General features: G+C 36.7%; 1 protein-coding gene across 1 annotated transcript; it reads left to right on the top strand.

Annotated features, from left to right (window-relative positions):
* Positions 1–22,510: 22,510 nt before the first annotated feature.
* Positions 22,511–23,913, top strand: LOC137574208 (mitochondrial dicarboxylate carrier). Its single transcript, XM_068286373.1, has 4 exons — positions 22,511–22,671; positions 22,733–22,881; positions 22,950–23,323; positions 23,394–23,913. The coding sequence occupies exons 2-4, from the start codon at positions 22,818–22,820 to the stop codon at positions 23,715–23,717; spliced, it is 762 nt and encodes a 253-aa protein (XP_068142474.1). The 5' UTR covers positions 22,511–22,671; positions 22,733–22,817; the 3' UTR covers positions 23,718–23,913.
* The last annotated feature ends 2,197 nt before the right edge of the window (positions 23,914–26,110 follow it).

Below are 26,110 nucleotides of genomic sequence, written 5' to 3' on the forward strand. Positions count from 1 at the left end.
GGGTGGTGGACGATGGTGCTTGGGAGTGCTTGCATATTTTTAAATTCCATTAGGGGGAAAAAAAGTTGCGCGTGTATATGTATGTATGTATATAAATTCAATTTGCATTAGACTCGACTTTATGAGATGGAGGCAAGTTCTATAGCCTTGAAGGCTGCTTTGCCACTTTAGTCAAGTTGTTTTTTTCTCTTCCTTTTTGCCGCCCTTCCCAACTCTCTTCTCCCCTTGGTCTGGCTACTACATACATACATACATCTATGGGGAGGCCTACAGCCTAGTTAGTTAGTTAGTTCCTGTTGCAGTTGCACTCGATTAGGCTCAACTTGGCACAAATCTAACTTAATTGCCAAGCTTTGCTTGAGCTCTATAATTGCTTATTACATGGCAAACTAACTCACAATCCAATGGCGGAGGCTTAAACGTGACCCAGACCCATAACCATTTTTACCCTTTCTCCTTCTTTTTCTCTCTCTCTCTCTCCCTCTCTCTGTCTATTTATCTATCTCTTTGGTTCACTTTCGTTTTACGTTTTTCCCTTCATTGTCAATTTACTGAGCATGGGCATGGCCATTGGCAGCAGCAGTAAACTAACTGCAACTGGCTGTCCAATCCAGTCCAGCACCAGCATCACCATCGGTTCGTGGAGCAGTAGCAGCATCAGCAGCCAACAGGACACTCTTTCAGTGGCACTTTGATTGCATTAGGTGGACTAGGAAAAAAATGGTAGAAGAAAAATGAACAGCGCTGTGACAAACCATGACTATGACTGGCCATTATCACAGTGAAGTGGCCATACTCTATGGTAATTTTATAACAATGTATAACAATTTATTGCTACAGAAAATGAGCAAAGCTTTCAGAAATTGTTGTTAATAAACTAACTATTTCTATTATAAGTTACTTAAAATTTATCTTCTTATCATCAAATATCAAGTTGGGCCTAGAACTAGTCTTCAAAACACATTTCAGAAAAGAGCTTACCATTTTTTTTGGTAACTAGGTAATATCAACATTTTTGTGTCAGTCTTAAAAGGAAAAAAAGCATCTTAAATATATTCTCATTCCAAAATGGAACTGTTTTATGGCACTTCTCAAAATTCTAAAGCTAAGCCAGAAACAAACACCAAATTTACTTTAAAGTAAATAAATAATAATAGGCACATAAGCATTTAGGGCTCTTGAATTTGAAGAGCTCCTTAATCATCTCAGTCTGCAATAGAATAGGTAAACAAATCTGCATGTAAACTAGAGCGTGTTGAGTGGAGAGGGTTAATAACGTGCGATCAGCGTATTTGCCATGCTTTTATTTGTTTCTATTATAATTTTATTTGTTTATTAAATTGTTTGCTGCCAAAACACAGAGCTAATTAGATTAGACTGTTGCAAACAAGACGTAAATTTTGAAGAGATAAATGCGCATATAGGTCAAAGACAAAGCCATAGATTACAGAGTAGTTGAATATGTATTTTAATTACTAGTATGTTTTCTATATCTGCAGCTAAGATATAAATAAAGTAATGATTTTTTTCTTACATCAAACGAAACACATTCATTTGGTTTCGCATATAAGCATTTATTTGTCGTTGTTGCGTGTGAAAAGCGACGAAATGATTAATCACTCTGACTGTAATGCGATTCGAATTTAATTCGTTGGCTAACCATGACCTTACCTCAATTTCATTTAACATGGCCAACTTGAAAACGCTACCTCTCTCTCTCTCTCACTCGCTCTGTCACTTTAAAAATATTACGAATACGCCATGGTGGAGTGCAAATATGTACATATAAAATATAAAGTATAAACAGAATAAGCAAGTAAAAAATAAAATACAAAAAGAGATAAAAAAAAAAGAAATCAACAACGAAAAAAAGCAGTTAATTAATTAAGTATTTACACACAACATACAAAGTGAAACGGACTCAGAGAGCTGCAAAAGCAGCAACAAGGAGACTAAAAGGACGAAGGACAAAGAGTCAGGCGGCAAGTGTTTTGGGAGGAAAAACAAACATGAGCCATTGGCATTGCCTTTTACACTTTTCCCTTTTTTTTTCTCCATTTGTGTTGTAGTTGTTGTTGCTGTTACATTTTTTTTTTTTTTTTTTTTTATTCATTCAGAAGCAACAATTGAGGTTAAGTGATTGTTGAGCGTATAAGTGGCGCTCGTTAGCCGCTGACAAGACGTGTTCATCAGCATCAGCATCATGGGCCAGTCACAGTCACACAGTAGTCGTTCTCCATAGCCAGCAAAATGGGGGATTCCCAGGCCAAGTCAGTTAAGCAGACAAACGACTGGCAGTTAGAGTTGAGAACCTCACAGAGAACGAGAGAGAAAGAGAGTGAAAGTGAAAATAAGGGCGACCGCCATTTAAATCGGTAATTTTTCATTTGACACAAAACCCCCAAAAGCAAAAGCAACAACCAGTTCTCACCTTTCCCTTTATTCCATTTATATAAATTTTTTTTTTTGTTGGTATCCTTTCTGTATCCATGTAATCAGCCTGACCAATCGACCAAAATGTTGGGCAATTAATTAGCAGCAACAGCAGCAGCAGGCAACATCAACAGCATGTTCAGATATGTATGTATGTATGTACATATGTACGTTCGTTTGGACTTTAAAGTAAAATTAATTATAAAAAAAAACCCCATGGCATACTTTAAAAACACTTCATCAGTCATGCTCTTTCCCTATTAAAGATGCTTTCACAGAGAGAGAGAGGGAGAGCATTACAAACGGAATGTGCACTCGAATTTGTAGGTTTTCAGCTTCAACGTCTATATCATCTTCGAGTTTGGAATGTTCTTTACATTTTAACAATTTCTAGATTTCTTTGAAATTGAATTCCATGTAAATTATTTGAATGGAGAAAGAGGGAGAGAGAGAGAAATACTACAATTACCATTTATTTGCCTTTTGTCAAGTGACCTGAAACACTCGTATGTATAAGGTTTCAATCCGTAGGAGTTATATTCTAACTCTAATGTTCATTTATACACAGGGCAGTTCCCATTTTTTATTTTAAACTAATCCTTTTTTGTAGCTCTTAACTCAGAAATATATTTTGATTTGCCCTTCTTTATATCAACAATAATCTCCTTTGAAAACTATTTAGACTACTTCCTCTATCGCTTAACCCTATTGAATTCATTGTTATTATAAGACTACAGTTAAGTTTAAGGGAGCCAGTAAAAATGACAAATCTAAGGCCCACTTTTCATCAGAATCTTTAAATTATTTTAATAGGAATTTTTGTTCGTTACTAAAATTTCTTTTTCTGCTTTTTTTTGTATACAATATATTTCAGTCCTAAAAAAAAAAAAAAGATCTAGTCATAAAAACTGGATACACGAAAATATTTTTTAAAAAGTCTTACTACTACGAAAATACTCTAAACGAAGTGAAAGTTGGTCTCAAAATGTGATCTATGAGGGGGAACAAAACGACAACTAAAAGCAAGTCTATAGTGTAAATGAAAAGGGACAAATTAAACAGTTACATTTTAGTCGACAGCATATCAAAGTACATTATCTTCACGGATGTGGTGGCTCACAGTTCGCCCAACATTTTCTTTTCGACTGTTTCTTGGTAGAGCATTTGTGTGTCGGTTCTAGGGTGTGAAATGTTTTAGCGTTGTTGCAGGTTTAGGATAATTCATCATATGAATTACTCAAACCATTTCGCAAAACTGTCAATCTCTGCTATCCATTCCTTTTGCTGCCTCACTCTCTTGGCACCACCGCCCATACTTTGGCAAATGTCCGCCTCGTTTTGGTGGATGGCCTGACATGTTTTGTGCTACTAGTGGCATGCCACTCCCCATGTTATCCTCCTTTGCTGCCTTTGCTTTTGCCTTTCTCTCTACCCTATGCCGCCATAACACCCATGTGTCTTGTGTTTTTTTTTTATACTTCAGTTTTTTGCTGTTGTTGTTATGCTCCTCTTCTTTCTTTCGTTTATGTTTTTCTGTTTTCTTTCTTCTTTTTTTTTTTTGTACATTTTCAACTGTAATCACATCATTTTACATCATATTTCATACTTCATCTTGTTGTTGTTGTTGCTGTTGCATGAAAGAAATGAAGAGGAAGTAAAGACGGCTATAGGGATAGGAAAAATAGGAAGGGAATAGGAAGGTGGAATGCGTCAGCTGGTTTGTCCGGGGGCCAGTGGCATATTTTTTAGCGGACGTTGACGATACTATGCGCAGTACGTTCAAGTGGCCCCTACGACACCAGGACATAGCCTGTTACGCGCGAGCCCAAGCACCACCTCCCACCCGACCGACCGAGGGGTGCAGCCGTATAACGCACGGCACGAATCGCGTGGACAAGTACACAATAGAAAAAACAGACAAACAAATAATACTACAGCTATCTATTAACTAAATGGGATAGGATAGATGTTTTAAGCATATTAATAGAAAACTCTGAGCCGATTACAGGGAATAGAAGGTTGTAATCAGAGCAGAGGACCCTAAAAGGTTCATGCATAGCATAGTTAGAAGAACAACGACTAAGGGATAAAGGTATCAAAGGATGTCTACTCCGTCTACATGGTACCGACAGATTCACCTGAGCTAATAACTCAGGCGAGTCGATATCACCAATTAGGAGCTTGTGCATAAAAATGACACCAAGCATAATTCTACGGTTAGTTAGGGATGGAAGGTTAATCAAGAGAAGTCTACTAGAATACGAAGGCAAATTGACATTGCGATCCCAGCTTAAGCCACGAAGAGCAAATAACAAGAACTGCTTTTGAACGGATTCAAGTCTAATCTGGTGCGACTCATATTGAGGTGACCAAATGCAAGATCCATACTCTAAAATAGGACGGACAAGCGAAGTGAAAAGAACTTTAGTTGTATAGGGGTCATCAAATTCTTTTGACCATCTTTTAATGAAACCCAGGACACTCATGGCCTTTGCGACCGTGGTGGAAATATGGGTGTTAAAATTTAACTTATGGTCCATAAGTACGCCCAAATCATTCATATTATTTAGACGTTCCAGAGGGCTATTGTTTAGAAAATAAGTGACCAGTTGAGGAGAGTTACGGAAAAAAAGTCATTACCTTACATTTGGTAGTGTTAAGATTTAGTAGATTAAACTGGCACCAGGATTGAAAGTTTTTAAGATCAGCTTGTAGCCGACTAAATGAATCTGTATCTTTATGAGTAAGACAAAGCTTGACATCGTCAGCATACATAAGCACACGCGAATGAACAATGACTGATGGAAGATCGTTAATGAATAGTGTGAAGAGCAGAGGGCCAAGATGACTACCTTGAGGTACACCAGAAGTCACAGGAATGGAAGCGGAAAAAGAAGACTTAAAAAGTACCTTCTGTTTTCTATTTGTTAAATATTCACGAACCCAAGAAAGGAAAAGGGGTGGAAACCCAATGTCGCTCAGCTTAGAAAGTAATAGGGTATGATTAACGGAATCAAAGGCTTTGCTAAAGTCAGTATATATTACATCAGTTTGTTTACCATTTTTAAACCCCTTGATAATTACTGATGTAAATTCTAAAAGGTTAGTGGTTGTAGATCTACGTTTCACAAACCCATGTTGGGATGGTGAAATAATAGAACTGCAAAAATGTTGCAATTGAGAAGTTATAATTTTCTCAAAAGCTTTCGGAATAGCGGACAATTTTGAGATACCCCCTATAGTTAGAGGCTTCGGACTTTTTGCCATTTTTATGCAGAGGAATGATATACGACTCCTTCCAAATAGATGGAAAAGAGGAAGATTCGACAGACAATAGAAACAATTTTAAAATGGGTTTACATAATGCGTTTGCACAGAACCTGAGTACGCATCCAGGAAGACCATCTGGCCCCGGAGAATAAACAGGTTTAACTAATTTAAGTTCGCTAAGAATAGAACTTTCATCAATGACTGGATTGAAAATGCAATTAGCCTTTTTTAAATGATAAGGATACGGACTTGCTCGATATTCCGTTGAGGAATAAGTTGTTTTGAAAAAACTCGCAAACATATCGGCAATTGCCTGATCAGTGCTTGCTTTTTTATTTTGAAAAGACAAAAAAGATGGGTGCACAGAGGTCTTACGTTTAGAATTAACAAAGTTATAAAATTGTTTAGGGTCGGAAGAAAACTGAAGCTTACACCGCTGAAGATAATTCTTATAGCATTGTGTATTAAGCATCATGAATTTTGAACGAGCGACTGTATACAGAGCATAATCTGATGAACGACGTGTTTTTTGAAACTTCTTATAATATCGTGTCTTCACATTTTTCAAATTGGATAACTCACGAGAGAACCAGGGAGGTTTGTTAAGCCGCTCCAGCCTACCAAGAGGCACACAAATATCAAAGAGTGAATTCAGAGTATCATAGAAAAATCGAACAGCTGAGTTCATATCTCTACAATTGTACAGATAAGACCAATCAGTAGTAGCAATGTTTTCATTAAGGCTGGCAAAGTCAGTCTTACGAAAGCACCTAGTTAGAGGTAACTTATTTGAACCAAGTAATGGTGAAAGCAAGGGCAAATCAATTTTTAAATTTAATGTAGGATGAAATTTGTCTTCTGGAAGAACAAAAGGTTCGATCCTAGAAACCTCACAATAAGAAGAATCCAATACAAAAATAAGATCTAACGATTTTCTATTAGAATTTAAGACGGGATTGACTTGGGATAAAGATAAGCCTAGAAGGCCATCAATAAAGTCATGTGACAAAGAGGGCAGCAACGTGGTAGATTCATCTGTTAGTGACCATGCTAAAGCGGGTAAATTAAAATCACCTACAACTATGAGCAAGTCTTGACTGGAAACTAAAGAGGAGACAAACTGAATTGCCTCTAAATGATTTAAATATACCGCCATGTCTGACAATGGTGGAATATAGGAACAAGTAATGAAAGCATTAAAAGATTTAAAATTTACTTTAACACAGACAAACTCAATCTCCTGGGTACTAGAAAATTGAATCATTTCAGATGATAAAGCAGCATCAACAGCTATCAGAACGCCACCACCTATACGAGAAATCCGGTCACGTCTGAATATAGAAAAGTTTGTGGAAAAAACCGATGCATCAGCAATATCAGGTTTTAGCCACGTCTCTGTAAAAGCTAGAATGTTATGTTCAAAAGAAAGACTATCTACAAAGAGATTAGAAAGTTTAGATCTCAGCCCTCTAACATTCTGGTAACCCAGGTTAAGGGACGAAGCTAGTTTTTTGACACACCAGCAGATGCTGATGTGACAGGATTAGTATTAGTTGTTGTTGTTGGCAAGCGAATCGGTTTCCGATTTTTCTTTTTCACAGTATATTCCTTAACTATTATATGCTTTGGCCAAAAATCTTCTCGACATATAGTGTCGAAGATATTGGCAGAAACACTAATTTTAAAAGACGAAATGTCCCGAGAATAAGAAAATTTAAACTTCTCCACCGCAATATTCGAGACGTTAACTTTCTTCCGAATATAGGCTATTACATCATCAGATGTGACAACAGGGTCTAGCCTAGAAACAAATATATGTTTCTTTGGTGGTATGCCAACGAGAGGCCGCGGTCCCGAAGCGTCAGCCGCAGCAGTAACGTTGGACAAGTTACCCACTGCAGCAGTCGACTTGTTTACGGGGCCCTCGATACTTTTAGAACTATCGGCAATTTCCATTGGAATGGGTAATTGCCCGGACACATCGGACACTACAATAGGCATCGTTTTTAAGAGATCATTCCCAGGTGATACCGGTAATTCCTTACTAATAGCATTCACAACCGGGCTCTTAAACGAAATCAATTGCTGTACATTAGGAGTGGACGGTGCATGAGACCGGTCGGGGACGATAAGAGACGCTGGCGGGTCTACAGATGCAGAAACACCCCAAGGACTGGTCCTTTTACGTTTCGGAGACTCATTCATAAGCGATAAACTTCTGAACTGAGTCTCCACCGCAGTAAACTCCGCTTGGAGTTTATTAAAACCTGCCCTTAAAGTGTCAAAACTATCTCTAGTCCGCCTCATGAAAGAGCGCATCTCATTCTCGACCTCTCGGCAAGCATCACATCCATATTTTAAGCCACCACCTTTAGCAATAGACTCCTTGATTCTGCCTGTGTAACCTGCACACTTAACGTGAACCGCATTGTCACACAACCAACACAGAATATAATCATGGGAGTCAACCGCATTAGTGGCAACTATGCAATTATTTTTTGAGCAGACAACCATTTTATCAAAAAGTTTAATTTAATTAAAAAAGGAAATACAAAAAATAAAAATTCTAAAGGTAAAAATTCTGTGTAAAGAATATACTGACCAGTTCTGACACAAGGGTTAATGTGCAGAGTAAGCCTTCACAACTAAAGAATAAAAAGAGATGAAAGCACAAAAACAAAAACACGTATCACAGAGTCGCGGGTAGGCAAAAGACGAGAGCGCAAATCAATCAAGAATAGGAAAGAGCGGGAGAGCGCGTCAAATTGAACACATGCAACAACAATTTGTACGCAAGAGCGCGAGAGTTAGTTAAAACGGTAAAGACAAAAGGCAAAAGAAATAAGCAAAACAACAACACCGCTAATGCAAGTATTGTTGTAAGTTTTGATTTTATTTAAATTTAAACAAAAGCGACAGCAAGAATTCGCGAAATGAAAATAAAATTCGGATGTTGAAATTTTTATTAATTAAACCGATAATGAATTTAATTTAATTTAAATTTGTAAAAGTAATTAATCGCGAGTAAAAAATAAAAATTGATAAGCGCAAAAAAAAACACGTCCGTCCTCTGCAACGAGTGAAAGATGTTCTAACTCGTTTTTATTTATTTTTGCTTTTACTTTAGCCACAGCTGAGGCAAAAAGTAGATACATATATATATGTATATGTACCTATGTATAAATCTGGCACACAGGAAATTACTTTAATCAGCGGCCCAGTTTTCTTTCTTGCAACAACTTGACATAATGACATCAAAGAGAAAAAACGTCTCCTCTTGGCTAAAATGACACTAACATATAATCAGTTGAGATTGCGTCTGAAAAGAGGCAAACGCTTACCGCTTTTATTATAACACATTGAGTGAGTTGCTTTGCTTTCACTTTTGAAATCAATCTTCCAATCTTCCCTCACTAAAGTTTGTCCTCAAGTTATTCTTATTACAATTGCATAGTCTTAAATACCGATGAAATTTTCAATTTATCCATAAAACAAAACAAAAAAGAAAATGCAATCTTACACCTTTTAATTGAGAAAAGAAAAATGTAATGCCTCTTCAACTAATTTAATAGCATAACCATTTAAGTAAAGCCATGTTAACCCAACAAGCCATAATGAACAAAAGAACAATGCAAAATAGAAAAAGGGATATAAAAATTGTATATAGGTATACTAGAGAAAAAGAGAGGGAGAGATCGAGATAGAGAGAGAGAGAGAGAGTTGGAGCAAGAGATGGGCGGAGCGGAATGGGTGGAGAAACTTTTTATTAACAAAGCATTGGTCTAAAGTTTTGTCGACTTGAAGTTTTGCATAATTTTCAGTTGAATAATCACACAAAAGAGCCGGAATAAATAGGGCTTAAGGAGGCTAAACTCTCCAATCAGAAAGAGAAAGAGAGAAATGGGCAAACATTTAACGAGCCATAAAAATTTATAAATATCGAAAAGGGAGCAACAACAAGAATAACAACAGGGAAATGGTGAAAGGGCGACGACAACGGAAGAGTAGAAGTAAGAAAAGCAAATAAAAATGCCCGCATAATGTTGCATAATTAAAAATGCAAATTGCAGTTGGTTGTTGTGATTTCGTTTTGGTTATTTTCCCCATTTTTTGTTAGTACCCTTTGACGATAGCCAATACCAAAAAAAAAGGGTATACTGAAAGCCACAAAATCAAAAAAAAAAACTTTAAATTTGCAACCAGCATATAATCTAAATAGAATTGAATTGATCTTATCCTGAACCTATGTAGTTTAAAGGAATAACTTTTGATATAGCTAATGAATTTCGTTTTAGTTCTTTAACATTAGATCTAATTAAATAGAATTCAATTTAGGCGCATATAGCGCCAAACTAGTTGAGATTTATAGTAAAATAAAACATATAAATATGACTTTAAAGATTTATTGCCTTAAAACAGGCTAAAAAGCCATTTTTGCTAGTCTTATTTGAAAAGATCCTGAAATAGAGTCCCGAAATTTCTGTAAGTTATTCATTGTGTAAATCAGTTGTCTATATTATCCTCAGGCACCTTTTAATAGATCTTTGTCGGTTAAGTCTAAAGTTTGTAAATGATTTTTAAATTTTGTTAAAAAAAAAACACCCACAATAAACTTAAGAGACTCTACAGGGTACATCAAAGTCACCTCCCACTTGAAGATTTGTTGGTTGTTAACCCATCCTTGAGCTTTTCGAGGACATCAATTTTTGTGAAAATTACAATGTAAATTAACTCAATGTAAAAGTTTGGAAAAAATGCGCATTGCATATTTAAACAGTAAGAGCTGAATAAACGAATGAATGGATTGAGTGTGGGGACTGAGTGGGCTGAATGGGTTTGGATAAATGTTTGACTGAGCGGTTAGATGGGTGGTTGAATGGAGTTAAATTGATTTAGCGGAAACTGGCAAGACGGAAATGTTTTTCATACAACACACACACACATAGAGTGAGAGAGAGAGGAGAGAGAGAGAGAGAGACATACATTAGCACTAGTAGTAGTAGTAGTAGTAGTAGCAATGGCAGTAGCAGTTTGACACGCATTTGCCTTAAAGAAGTGTGGAGAGGTGTATGGTAAATGTGAGGAAACGGGTGGGAGGATCGGATGAGAAGATGGGAAACACAAGTTTCAGTTTGGAAATTGGGCCGCCATTGCCCTGACAGGCTGACAACACACAAAACAGCGACAGCCGGCAAACGCTGCGTGCCAGTCTCAGCTTTGTACGTACATACATACATACATATGAACATCTAAGCGAACTTCTACACACACACACACCAACATCTAAACCAAACACACACTTACACACACAAAGACACATACAGACTATTCCTAAACACGAACCGACGACAGTTGCGGAAAATACAAAGCGGCATTAAAAACTCATCATCCGTTTTCCACGTTTTCCAACTGTTGTTGCAACAGAACGGAATGGAACAAAAAAAAAATGGGAAAAATGAGGAAAACAAAAAAAAAGTATGTGCAATGCTGCGGGCTATGGTCTCCGGAATTGCAAGTTAACTGACATCTGGAATGCAGAGAATGAGAATGAAATGGAGATGCAGATGCAGATAGAAAGTTAAAGAGCCAAACCGGTTTTTGAGGGAAGCAGAAAGAGAGAGAGAGAGAGAGGGTAAGAGAGAGAACCCGCAGTCAGGTGCTAGGACAATGAACTTTTGCTAAATGATGATCAATCTCCATTTTAGAACTCTTTAAATCGAATAATGTCACCTTTTAGCATTTGTTGCAATACAAGAATTACCTATTTCTAATTATAAGCAATATTTTTTTATGTTTCTACTTTAGAGTAAATAATATCCTTTCACCCGAAGAAACATATAAATAAAAGTTTCAAACTTCCATTAACTTGGCTTTGTCTCTATAGCGAAGCCAACAAAATTTTGGGGAAACCAAAGCAAAAACAGGGCTATAATTGAAAAAAGCTATTTGTAAAATAAATTTTTAGTTTATGCCACAATACAAATAATAATTATAGATTATAACTAATACGCTTTAATCTTTGCCATGATAAAAGGTTATAATTCTTTATCGATGTCTCTTTCTCTCTGGGTATCTTGCTATTTGATGAGATGATCAACCCGAAGGGGCAATTCAAATGTTTAATAACATTTTGGCCAGTAAATATTTAGGCACGCTATAATATCATTGTCATCCCCCCTCCCGCTAAGCACCCCTCTTGCTATAGTTTGCCCTGTAATTCTTTTTATTTGTGGATTATATGTGCGACTGGCATGCCAAATGACGATTATATAAACATATACACTTATGTATGTATATATGTATGTATTGTATGTATGCATGTGTATGTATGTATGTATTTGTATATTGAATCGGGTACTCACTTAACTCGCCATCATTTAGTTGAAGTACCTTTACATGGTACATATGCAGGCGGCTCTTCAGTTTCCATTCGAGTGTATATAGAAAATTAATTGCTTTGCACTCGAAAGTTGGGCTCTGTTCTCTACTCTTCTGTATAACTTTCTGTTTGACATTAATCAATGACAATTTTGGCATGGCCAGGCAGGACATTAACACACACACACATACACCCAGAGACAGAGAGAATGAAATTGAGAAGGCTAGCCACTCGAAAGTGTCAATATCAAATGAATTTCAATTAAGCGGAATCCATCAAGTATAGGTAAGTGTAAGTTTTGTATATATGTATGTACATATGTGTGTATAAGTGTGAGTGTGAAAAAAGAGTTTCGGCCAATTAATGATTACATCGCAACAACGTAACAGTTTACCCTATACTCCTTTTCCATATATGGGTGTGGATGTGGATGTAAGTGTGGGTGTGGGTGTCAGTGTGGGCGTTGACAATTAAAATGTTCACTTCTGCCCCTCTCATTAAATAAAAGTTTCTTTCATTTCGCAAACTGCTGGACAATGTCATGCGGTTGTCCACACACACACACACATACAATTTTCTCTCTGCCTGCCGGAAACCGGAAATGATAAGCGAGTGTCAACTTGCCAACAGTTTTGCCAACTGCCAACTATTTTTAATGTTTGTCCCTCACACCCCTTCTCCTTAGACTACTTTCATATGTATGTATGTAGGTATATACTACTCATATACATCTGTAAATGTGTTTAAAATTTAATTAGAAAACTTACTTGACATCCATACTCGGGTGGTCACAGGTTCTCAAAGAAAAAGAAGCCTTATTTACTTCCTTTTTTTGCGTGGGGGCCAAAAAAAAAAAAAAATAAAATAAAATGAAAACGAAGATGCATGCCAAATTGTAGTTGTAGTTGCCCTAGCCATAGTCATATACATAGTCGTTGTCGCTGTCGAGGTCCGAAAAGTCGAAGCCACTTTGTGATAAGTGCGTGTTGAAAAAGTTACTGGAAAATTTTCAACGCCCAAAACGTGACAAAAACTTGTCAATGTACGTAGCCAACGAAGCGTGTCGAGTATGCAAAATAGAGAGACCAGGACAGCGACAAATGTTCAACATTAAACAAAAAAAATAAGAGCAAAAAAAAAACAAAAAAATCATGCCGGAAGTTAATTTTAACGCACCGAAGTGTATATACTCTATATGGCCTAAACCAGAGGCGGGACTATAATTTAATTAGAAGATATACCAAAAATTATAAATTTGGCATAAAATGGCATACTTTAAGGGGCAAAGTTTCTTGCCCTTTATAAAGGCTAAAAATAATTAACAAAGATTTTAGCCAATAGTATTCTGATGTCTTTAAAGTGCCAATATATTGAAACCAAAGTTTTTAAAGATTAGGAACTTAATTTAAAAAAAAAAAAAAAATATTGACTCATTGAAGGTTCTTTGGTTTTTCGTTCTGGGCAAAGTGTGTGTAGGCTTTTGCTATCAAATTCGACTTTTTGTTAGGGTATAGTGGCCAAGGGGGGCAAGGCAACTCTAGAAAGGGCACAAAGTAGAAGAGAAGGAGCAAGTTCGCTGTTGGTAACCTCGTTTATTATGTCATCGTCATCTGGACGCCCAACGGCGATGGGCAAACGGCGCAATGTGAACATCGAATGGCGAACGACGAAACCATTTCGTGCATGTCCGCCAGATGTAGCAAAGAAGGTGAGTAGGAAATGGAGCTACCTGCTCTACCTGGAGTTACTACACACACACACATACACACATAGGTGGCTAAAGAGAAGTAAAGGAGAGCCTCAACTGCAACTTCTATTACGTGCCCAGGACGAAGCACACCGACCAAACCGCGAGTGGCGAGCGCTGAGTGGGCGTAAAAAAAGAAACTTTTCTTTTTTTTCTCATTTACGTGAATGCATTGTGCATAGAAGAAGGACTTGCAACTGGGCTCTCTGGGCTGGGGGTGGTGCTGGTTGAAAAATGTTATAGAAATTATGCAACTGGGCAACTGAGCTTGTTTAGATTTATAAGCCCCAGCTATATATATTTATATATATACGTATATATGTATGGTATATGGTGCTATGTGAAAGTTTCAATGTTTTCTTATCAGCCAGCAACAGCAGCAGCAGTCGCAGTCGAGCGGAGCTCAAACCAGATGCCCATTTCGGGAACGAGGTGCAGTAAATTGAAGGGAGTTGATGTAAATAAAATACTAAGTATAGTAAAAGAAATAAACCCCTTTAACAAATGACAAAAGAGTATTCAGCAACTAGTAGCAAGCTTTCATTTTATCACCTGAAGGATGAAATTCATTGAATCTCTTTTCGGACGAAATTAAACTTTCATAGAACTTATATTTCGTAAGGATTTTAATTAAGGTATCAAAGGATTTTGTTGACCATTCCTAACACTGTGATAGTTTTTTTTTAAGTAAAATAAAAAGACATGATCAAACTCGATGGGCTTTACCCCGTTTCGATGGCTTTTCCTGAAATGTCACCTTTCAACTTTTCTGTAAAAGTCATCAATATTTTCCCTGTAAAAAACTTAATTTTTACTAAATCGTAATTTTCTCCGAATTTTAGTTTCTCAGATTTTAACGCAAAGTTATAGTTTAATTCTCTTTATTTTATGCAAACTTTTTTATTATTTTTCCCCCAGCTGCTGCTGATGCTGTTGGCTGCTCTCTATTGCTTCTTTGGCACTTTCATTTCCTTCCAGTTTGTCGTCTGCCTGTATTTAGCACACATCAACCGCAGGCAGGCAGATTCAGCTCCTTTTACTTAGCCGGACAGTAGGAACGGAAACAGAGGCTAAAACAGTTGCTGGGAAGGCTGATGGAAGCACATTATAAATTGATTACACTCGCAACGTGACTAATGAACATTAATTTAGGCCAAACTTGATGAACGAAAAGGACGCAGTTGCTGCTGCTGCTTCCCATGTCCAGAAGCGAAAGTTGTGCGCTAAATGCCGGGACGTGAGAAGGTCGACGCCATTTGAAACCGAACTATTTATGTATGTAACGAGAGGCTGCTATGATGATGCAGAGTGGGTCGAATTGATGGGTGGGTTTGAGCGGCGGTCGGGTGGGGAGTTATGAATGCTAGAGCTCTGAAGCTAAGGCTATTGCGCGTATTGCGCGTCCTCTCTTTCTCTCGCTTGATTTGGTGTCACGTAAACAACGGTAAATGTTGCACGTATGTTGGACGCCATTGTTATCTTCATACATGGATCACACTGGCATCCCTAGCAATTCTCCACAGTCTATGGGATGTCTATGTTTCCCTCTCCTCCTCTCCTCTGCCCCACCATAAGCGTGATTGCAATCATTGTGGAAATTGAATTTGTAAGTAGGCAATTTTAGGCCCAGTCGTGGAAAAATAAGAATAATGCTACGCAATGAAACTAAATTAGTGAAATGACGTTTTGCATTTGGAGACATACATAAATAGACTAGACAGAGTAAGAGACAATGAGAGAGTAAGAGGGAGTTAGTAAGTGAATGGATGGGTTAGAGTGAAAGAGATAGTCAACACTTAGGCGCCTTTCCCACATTAATATTTGCATAAATGCTTAGAGGCAACTTTATGACTGCCTTGTGGTTGCTATACCACCTACTCGTATGCATCTACACACACACACACACACATACACACAAACACACACATATGAACATACAAGAGTTGGCAGGTTATTAGTCGCTTGGCTTGCATTTTGTTTGCCATTAAAATAATTTGCATAGTTTGTTTATGCAGGCGGTTTTGCTGCTGCTGCCGACGTCGTTGCAGTCGCAGTCGTCGTCGTTGCTGTAACTAACAACAATAACAACAGCAACATGAACAAAAGCCCACATTGATTTGCATTATTAAATGTTACGCATACGCACTGTTGACCCGCTTTTAGGTTAGATTGCGTTTTGGTTTTAGAGTTTGAGTTTGAGTTAGGTTTAGTTTAGTTAGCTTACGCAATGCTTTATGCGAAGTTTATATTTATTTTAGGTTTTACTTTTTAGGTTTAAAGCTTTGTGTAGAAATTACGTTAGATAAGATTGTGTTTCATAGATAAATGCAATTTGGGCTTTATATAAAGCGATAAAGTCATCACCATTATTTGGCTTTGTTTTCTATTAAATAAGGTTAATTGAGACTGGTTTGAGAAAGTTTACGTAATGACCCAAAATGGGCCATAAACAACATACATATGCAAATGCAACTGCAAATATAATTTGGCCAAGTTTGTGGCAAAGAGAAAACACATGATTTTTCTTTAGTCAGTCGAAAGTAAAATAGATGACAAATTTGCATAGATTACTATGGTTTTGCCTCCCTTATATTAATTTGCCATTTAATTCGCTTTACGCTATTAATCACAATTTATCAGAGTTCTCCCTTTTCATCGTGTTCGTTGCAACACTTTTGTAACTATTTCATATTGTTTTAATTTCCACCTCGCCTAGTTGCATAGTCCACAAATCTGTCAAGTGTGCGGTTCTCAACAATTAGCCCATGGGCCCAAAAATATCCGCCCACCACCCAGCCCTACTGCCAGCTACAAAACACGGAAGTTGAACCCAATCCCAAAACTTAAACCCATTCCTGTATACCACGCCGCCGTCGTTCCCTTTGTCGGAAGGGGTTTGCCCCTCTACATACATACATACATACATACTGCACGACACGACATAGTTCCATTAAAGTTTGACGATAACGCGCCAAACTTTGCGCCAAGCAAAACTCGCAGCAATTTGCAGGAAGCCTCGTTCTCATTCCCATTCACTTTGGTCTCATTCTCGTTGTTGTTGGTCGTTGTCGTTTTGGATCACTCTCTCCCCAATCGCCCACCCCCCCTCTTTCCCCTGGAAGGCTAGCCATAACTTAGGCGCTGCACTAATCAAGCGTTGCATACCAGACCAGACCATACCATACCATACCAGGCCAAGCCAGGCCAGGCACAAGCCCAGAGTCTGAATCCGTAGCCGAGACTCGAGTTTTGGCTCCCCATCGAGGCATTTATTAATAACGCGATGGCGCTGCGAACTTTAAATAACCCAACAAAACTTAAGTCACAAGCCAGAAGCCAGGAGCCTCGATGCGGTTGCTTGTCCCATATAATTGAGTATACACTAGGTGGCATAAATGGTAGGTAGTCTGCTTGGTTAGTTCTCTTCCAAATGAGAGTAAAAATATTTAATTCGAAATATTTAGCTTGATAAAAAGAAGAAGAAATTTTAAAAATTAACCAAATTACCAAGATAATATTATGAATTTTAAAAGAGAAATAAATAGGATAAACAAGATATGTAAATATTTAGTGGCATATTAAGAGCTATGGCATGCCCCCTTAATTATGCAATAATCAGACCAGAATTTCGATCCATTGACAACAATGAATACTTTTCCAGTCTATTACATAGTTTTTAGGGGCAAAGTGTTCCCCTATTCAAAGCCCTAGACCAGACTATAATTAAATATTGTATTCATTATGACAAAGACTCATCTTTTGGATATTTTTTGTTTAATAAAGAGCATTCTGGATTCGTTATTAGCCCCCAGGTCCATGTTATCCTTTATGAAATTTAAGAACTGTTTGTATTGCATTTGTTTATTACTACGACTATGGCTATTATTATTACGATTACTGTGGCTGATATTATTCCTATTATTATTATTATTATTATTTTAATGGCATCACATGTTGCCCCCGGAGTCAGGCCAAGTTCGTTTTTTAGCATTATCAATCTTTTGCCTATTTTCACATGGCTCCATAGAGAGGACAAGCACTCACTCGTATTTGGCTGTTGTTTTGGCTGTTGGCTTTTATTGGCTCTGGGCCAACTTGCATTATCATGCTGAGCAATATATGTATGTATGCATTCTCATGTTCGTTTTCTTTGGCCCCTATATACATATGTATATATGTAGGTTTTTTGGGTATGCAACTAAATGACTTTCTGTGACAGGTTTGACCATTTGGCTTTTGAACTATTGTTGAAGCTCTTACACCTGATCCTTGATATGTCGGTCTATCAGTTGTCTGCTAGTCTGTCAATCTGTCGACAAATGTTGATATTTTCACCGTAAACATTTTTGAACAAAAAGTTCAAAACGAACACACAACAAAAAAAGAAAAAAAAATTGGCCAAATGAAGAGCAGAAGCTAAAAAGTGGTAAGGATGGTGAATGAAATGAAAGAGATAGAGGGTATGCCTGAAGAAGTGGCAAGGGAGGGGGTCAGGAGATAGACAACAAGCCGCAATGTGCAAGAAAAACTTACAAAGAATAGATGTACTTCTTCTGCTAAAGGAGGCTACTGCTACTGCTCGGCTCCTTCTATTGTTGCTTTTGCTCCTCGCATCTGTTCCTTCAACTCGTCTATTTCGTTCCTTTTTTGATTTTTAGTAGTGGTTGTTGCTGTTGTTGTTGTTGTGCCTGAATCTGGTCTAGTTTGCTGGTTAAGTTTTTGCCAAGTTTTGTTGGGTGGTGGCTGCTGCTGGTGCTTGCTGCATTACATGTGGTTACTTTGCCCAGGCATCGACAACCAGCCGTTGCATTCATGGCGTTGCAATCAGCGTGTTGTTTCTGTTCTTGTTGTTGTTGTAGTGTAATTGTTGTTGGTGCTGTTGTTTTTGCTGTTGTTATTTCTGGCTGGCAAAAGTCCGTGTTTGAAGTTTGTTGTACTTGGTGAAAGTTTTTCCCAGCCCAAAAAAAGACATGGAAGAAAGTGGTACTAAGATTCTCGCTTGATATTGTCTACAACTTCATTCACAAAGACTGCTGCATACGCTTCATGTTAAATCTATAAATATCCGTAGAATCAAATGAAATGAAAAGACAAATTCTTTAAAATAATATTTCGAAATTCCCATAGATACTTGATTTCTTAAATGAGCAAACTTAAGTACACTTTTGCTTTACATTTTCTCTCATGATAATCGTTTTTTAATCTTTTAAATTTTAATGCAGCTTTCTTTATATAATTATAAAAAGTTTAAAATGTAAGTATTTTAAATTTGAAGAGAGAAAAGTTTTCTGTTTTTTACGCTAATCAAATAAATTAAGTAATATGAAGCTAAAAAGTCCATCTAGCCGAATGCCATCAATATGCCTAACATCTAATAACAAACCAAACATGCATAGACACACACGCACCCACACACACTCACTCAGCCTCATAGGCCAAGCCGCAAAGTTTTCTAATAACCTAAGATACTTGCAAACAAACACATCACAACCCCAACGCATTACAGTAAAACTTCGAAATTTACAACAATATGACACATTGTTCTTTTTTTTTTTTAATTTTGCAAACCAGATTTTGAAAATGTCAAAGAAAATTCTCCTATAGACCATCATCAGTACCTTTAGTATTAAATTCTAATAAATTCCTTGATCTATTCTGAAACAAATCAAAAGTAACAAGTACTTTCATCACACAAAGAGTTAACTATAACTTCCCTTATTTTGTTTAAGAAACATAAAAAAAACTTCCTTCGATTTGCGTTCTCCATGTTCCTTTAATAGATCGCTATCTCAGCATTGAAAAGTTAAAAACTAGAAAAAAAGTAAATATTTATTCGAATTTAAGTCTGAAGTGGTAACAAATTATGTTCGTTACGCAGAGGTCACACTGTATGGCAAACATAAAAAACAAAATCGCATAACACACACACACACACAAACAACCAACAACAAACAGCAAACAAATAACTTGTCGATGCACAGGCATATCAAATTGACGTGTTATTTGGGATGAAAATAAAAATACAAATAAAACAAAACAGAAGAAAAAAGCACACACACACACACACAAAAACGACAAGAAAGAAAAAGAAAAACTTTTCAACCATCCAACCCACTGAGCATTAAATTTTCAAAAGTAAATTTGCCATAGAGAAGTACCAAGATGGGTACCAAACCAGCGCAGAGACAGCAAAAGCAACAGACACTAAGATTGAGACTGAGACTGAGGCTGAGTCTGAGATGGCGCTGCGAATGTTCTGCTCAAGCTGCAAACGTGATATATTATTTTACATTTTACAGGCAAATTGAAAAACTCAACGCAGGAGCCAAAATGAAAATATGAAAAACAAAATGCAAAAATATATGCATATAAAAAACAAAACAAAAACGAAAACTGAACCAAACCAATGGGAACGCCAACGAGTATGAAAAGTAAATAAAAGTATGTGAATAAATAAATGCCAGCTTGCACGTGAAGGACGCCTGAGAGAGAATCTCGAATATGAGATACCTTTCAGTTTTCACATCTCAGATTGTTGTTTTAAACTATGCCCCTTGGCATTTTGATAGTTATCTTAAAGTGGCTCTCTGAGTTTACTCTGATAATATATATTTTTGTACTGCTCTCTCAGACAAATGCTTTTACCACACGAAAAAATATCAAAGCAGCCAACCAAATTTCTATACTCTTATAGAACATTGATCACGATTTCTTTAATAAATATCTAAAAGAATTGGATATATACATAGGTATAACCTTTAAACTCTCTAAACTTACTTTGTCCCATTTTATCTAACCAGCAGAGATTTACACATGAGATCTGTGTATTATATCTGATTAAAACTTAAGAATATTCCAAATACTCTTATTTGGGTAAAAATAATGCAATTGTTTGAACAATCGTTTCCCTGGGCCAATTTTTATACTTTATCTCTCTCTCTCTGATTATAAAAAGTTTAAGTACAAAGATTTTGTCTTTAGTTGTATGCGTGGGAATGACTTAAAACTTTTCCTTTCTTTGCGTTACAAACCGCTGACCGAATTTCAAAATACCCATCTGCAAGGGTACTAGAAAGACGATGTAAGTGGATAGTAGGGTAAAAATTTAACTGCTTACGCATTTGCCAATGCAATTGGCAGCGATGGAGTAGTAAATGTGATAGTTTATTTTGTATATATGTATGTACATAAAGATATCTGCATAGTTACATACTTACTTACTACAGAATTGTATTACTGTACTGTGGGTACATGTAGAGAATTTATGAAACAATTTTTTTTAGTACTTCAATCATAAATTGTTTGTGCAAATTGCAAGCGCGTTGAAATTGAAGGCAATAAAAAAAATATATACAACGTGTACTGGAATGCCAAATTGATTGATTGAGCGCTTGATTGATTGTACTGAATAAAAGTGGTAAAGTGGGCGTGCTGTGTCTATGTGTGTGTGTGTGTGTGTGTATTAGTGTTTAAAAATCGCTTTTTAATGAGCTGAACTCATATATTATGCTACAAAGTATGCTATAAATAATTGCCTTATATAATATGCAAGTGTGTGTGGGTGTGTGTACTATTTGTTGGAAAACATTTCGATAATAGTTTACAAATATTTTTAATTACAGAAACATTTTTAAAATTAAGCATGTCATAACACAGCTGTGCACAGTAGCGGATTCTGGGCTGGGGAGGGGGAATCCTTTGCCCCCCAAAGTAAGCAATAAGTCCAGTCCAGGAATTTGCTTTGTCCTGTGAGAAAGAATAAACCTCAAAACAGTTATTACACAAATTTAAAGTTATAAATTTATAAATTTGTTGAAAACATTAAATACTTTTCCAGTCTACAGCCCTAGATCCACCTAGATCCTCCTTCATAATTCCTAAGTTAGGGAATTATAATTTTATTTCTCTTTTGAGGTTTGTAATTAATATTCATTGCATTTAACTAAATGGTGAACAATTTTCAAATTTAATAATTTTGATCTTTTGTCATGAACAAAACCTTGTTTGCAAATACCAACAAAACATGCCAAAAATGAAAGAAAGCGACACAGAGAAGCGAAACAAACTTTACTCGATTCTGCTAGGTAGCCAAGGCCATATAAAGATTGAGTGAGTCAGTTGGATGGCTCGAGGGGAGACGGGATGGTGGGGCTGGGGCTGCAGTTACCCAACTAGTAGTTGGAACTTTTGAAAATTTCAATTGCATACACATTTCGCATGCCTAATGGCTGGAGATAATGCTTTGACAACCGTGTTAGCAAGCACACTTAAAACTTCAGCAGACTTCTGTCTACCTGTCTGCCTGTCTGCACTTGTAAAGCCACCAAAAACTATGCCAAATTACTCGAAAGGGTTTTTGTAATTGCGATTGCAACACCTGGAGCAGCCCCTAGCCCATGAAAGCAAAGGGAAAAGTTACCCGAAAACTACAGGTAACGAATCTTGTGCGAGAGAGAGAGAAAGATAGAGCTCAATTAGTTCGAACTTGGACCCAAAAAGAGGACCAAGACCAGTAACACAGTGTACCAACTGTCGTATCAGGGAACTAGGACCCAGAACCAGCAATTAGACAACGCACTTGAGTGCGCGTCCTAATGGCCGGAAGCAGCTCAAACTACACTCGGAGAGATCTATGGAGCAAAGCAAAAAGAGTGACAAAGAGAGGAACATAGAGAACAGAGAAATTTGAGTCAAAATAGAAAATTTTGTTATAGTTTTGCTTTTGAACATTTCGAAATGCTTGTTGGGTTAATTTATCATATTCCACAGAGAGAACATTAAGCAACAGCCACAAACTGGCGGATCAAGTTGAATGCTATCGCTTATCACATAATGAGCAAAGGTAAGCCAAATTCTATATATGCAGTTGTTGAATACACAATTAAAAATGTCCAATTCCCTAGAATCTATCCACGTTGGTGGTGTGGCGGTATATCAGGGGCAGTAACACAATTTTTTACCTCGCCATTTGATTTGATCGAGACACGAATGATGGTTATACGAAAAGATAAGTCCATGATAGAAATGATGAAAACGGCAATTAAGAACGATGGTAATGAGTGAAGTCCCTTTCCTTTTAGTCCTCCCTGTAGTCCCTTTATTTATATATTGTCTACACAGGAATTCTTTCACTCTACGATGGTTTGAGTGCTCAACTTTTACGTCAATTGACATATACGGCGTTACGATTTCATATCTATGAATTGGGCAAACAACATTATGTGGATGAATATAATTTCATACATCGAGTATTTGTGGCCAGCATTGCGGGTCCATTAGCTGGTTGTGTGGGCGTACCCACTGAAGTGGTCAATACTAGAATGCATGTGGATCGTGCCTTGCCCAAAGAAAGCCGACTAAATTATCAAAATGTATTTGACGGTCTATACCGGATTTATCGAGAAGAGGGTTGCCATAGTCTATATAATGGTTGGGCCTTATCGTGTATACGTGCAGCCTTATTAACCATTGGTCAAAATGCAGTCTATGATCAGGTTGGTTACAGCCAGCTAAGTGCTATTACTTCCATTTGTGATCACATCACTTTCATCTCTCGCTTAATAGGCCAAACTTCATTATATGAAATACTTCAATATGGACCATGATAACAAAATTATACATTTGATGAGCTCGACAACTGCTGCGTGTATCTGTGCTCCGATTTTGCAACCAATTGAAGTGCTTAAAACCTTGAAAATGAATGCCAAAAGCGGATACTTTAAAAACACATTTGAAGAATTTAACTATATGATGCGTTTTGGTATACGGGGACTATTTCGTGGTATGGTACCATCTCTGTTACGTTTGGTACCAAATACGATTATAATATTTTTAGTATATGAACAATTACGCCTTAAATTTGGTTACTATGGCAAAAATGTCGACTGATGGCAAAAAGAAACTGAAGAACAAACACAAATATAAATGTACACGCACACGGCCCAAAAACCAAACATATACATATTCAAATAGGAATTTATTAATTCTAATGCTCAAATGCAATGTCACAAAATGCCTCTCAAATTGATTATTGAAAATTTTTTCTTCAAATAAAATTATATACATATATTTTTTTAAAATGCAATTTTGTGAAGCCGATTGCCTAATTTTTATTTAAGGTCAATTTTCTTATTTCGTTTCTATTTTACTATATTATCAGAATCTTTAATAGAACTATACCTTTAGGGTTTCCTTTTAAAAAGATAAAATCAAAACTTTTGGAAAATCATTAAATGTTTTTGGGACATTAACCAACCAAATTTGTCTTAAGAAAAAACTTTCTAGGTTTTTTAAAGATTTTCTAAACGATTCCTTTGCTGCCCTTAGCAATAAAATATTTCTAGAAAATGGGTAAAAATGTATTTTCTACAAAAAAATCAGTTGATACTTTTGTTTATTGTCTCTTTGTGGGCATCTTCATGTCCAGGCCTGCTGGAATAATTATTGCGATTTTATCGTTTTCAAATAAATTCACATACAAATACACAATGAATGTGCCTAAATGACTTTCAGACTCTCTCTCTCTCTCTGTCTGTCTCGCTTTGTTTCTCTAATTTAACCATGTTTGGTTAGTTTGCATCCTCCGCTAGGCTGCCAATGAATGTTGCATTCCCATCCGGCATAAAGCCCCCACTAAGTAGACTATGCAAAACTAAATAAATAAATAAATACTAGAATGCAAAAAAAAAAAAAAAACACACACACACACACAGAGAAAATAAACACAAAATAAAAGAGGGAAATAAAAACACCATGCAAACATTAATTATTACAGTTTTTATTTACACAATGCACCAGCGGGCAAAAGCAAATAAACTGTAATTAAGTTGCATATCAGAAACAGCAACTGCAACAGCAACAGCAACAGCAAAACAGAAACTTGCTAAATGTCTGCAAACAGACAGGAAAACAACCGCCAAAGCGAGAGAGAATGAAAGAAAGAAATTAAGACACAAAAACAAATGCAATGCAAAACTGATGTAAAGAAAATTAACAAAAATTGCTACAACATTTTTTTGTATGAGGCAACAATTTAAGACACATTAACAACAGGCCGCCAGACGGACGGACTGTCCTCCCTGCCGACCGGCCCGGACATAGAGGAGCAGAACAACAAGAGCCACACCGAGAGGAAGTCGGCCAGACATTTTGTTTGGTAATTACAAACAGAAGACGAATTAGCAGAACGACATGAAGAGAGGTGAGAGAACGAGGTAGGAGTCCTCTCCTATGTACAAATATACATATTTCGGTCTTATGCCCCAGCCACGCCCTTTTGTTCGATGTTTAGCCCCATCGAAAATCTCATAATGCGGTCGCAAATCAAATCCATGTGTCATCAAATATTCCAAATCGAATTTAAAGCCATACTTTTCTGACAGCCCATCACCATCATGACAACGATTCTGACCAACTTAAAGTGGTTTTTGGGATTTGGAAATCATCAAAATTTCACTAAAATGATTTTATATCATGTTGTGTTGAAACATTTTTAAATTTTCTATAGATTTTATTCATCAAAATTTTACAAAAACTTCATAACTATTTGCGAAAATTAACAAGGAATTTAGTTATCGAAATTTTAATGCAGATTTAAAGACAATATTTTAACTTGAAAGTAAAGATATGAAATTTTCAAATGCTCCAAAAATTGATGCACTTTCATTATACTAATCGAAAGAAAATAGTTTATATAAAAATTTAACTAGAATTATGTATAGTTAAGAAAGGAGTTAGATCGTTGAAGCAATACATATTATATCTATTGGAAATGTTTGCCTTTATAAGTAACTGACTAATTCTATTAGAACTTCTTTCTCTCCAACAAAGAACGGAAGGGAAAGAAGGGAATGTACATACATATAATAGAAAACAGCAAGTTCACTTTACTTTACCTATTCCACTATCGCCTTCATATCACATTGCCAGTTAAATTGATTGACATTTATCCGGTTTTTTTTTTTTCTTCTTTTACTTCTATTTCTCTTCTGGTTTTTTTTTTTTTTTCCTTCCCTATCGCTGTCCAAACTTACTCCACCAGACCTCTCTGCCATTCCCTTTTTTAGCATAGTAGCATAGCATAGTAGTTGTCTTCTAGGGTATATCAATGGCCCTGGTGGCGTGTGTCTTTAGCCGTGTCTGAGATGCCTCGCCGGTCGGCTACCTACACTTGACACAGTGTTTGCACTTTACGCTGATTTAATCTTTTCGTTGCCTTTGGCTGACTGTCGTCTGGATTGCCTGGCTGGTAACTGGTAGAGAGAATGGGTCTTGGGGTTAGG

Source organism: Drosophila tropicalis, unplaced genomic scaffold, assembly GCF_018151085.1.
Source record: "Drosophila tropicalis isolate 14030-0801.00 unplaced genomic scaffold, ASM1815108v1 contig_443, whole genome shotgun sequence".
Classification (NCBI taxonomy): Eukaryota; Metazoa; Arthropoda; class Insecta; order Diptera; family Drosophilidae; genus Drosophila; species Drosophila tropicalis.

What these genes read in the sequence shown, in the direction of transcription:
- LOC137574208 (XM_068286373.1), top strand. Translation starts at nt 22,818, where the DNA reads ATGATGGTTATACGAAAAGATAAGTCCATGATAGAAATGATGAAAACG. An exon ending in AACGGCAATTAAGAACGATG is followed by an intron (nt 22,882 to 22,949) that starts GTAATGAGTGAA and finishes TTGTCTACACAG; the next exon opens with GAATTCTTTCACTCTACGAT. An exon ending in AAAATGCAGTCTATGATCAG is followed by an intron (nt 23,324 to 23,393) that starts GTTGGTTACAGC and finishes CTCGCTTAATAG; the next exon opens with GCCAAACTTCATTATATGAA.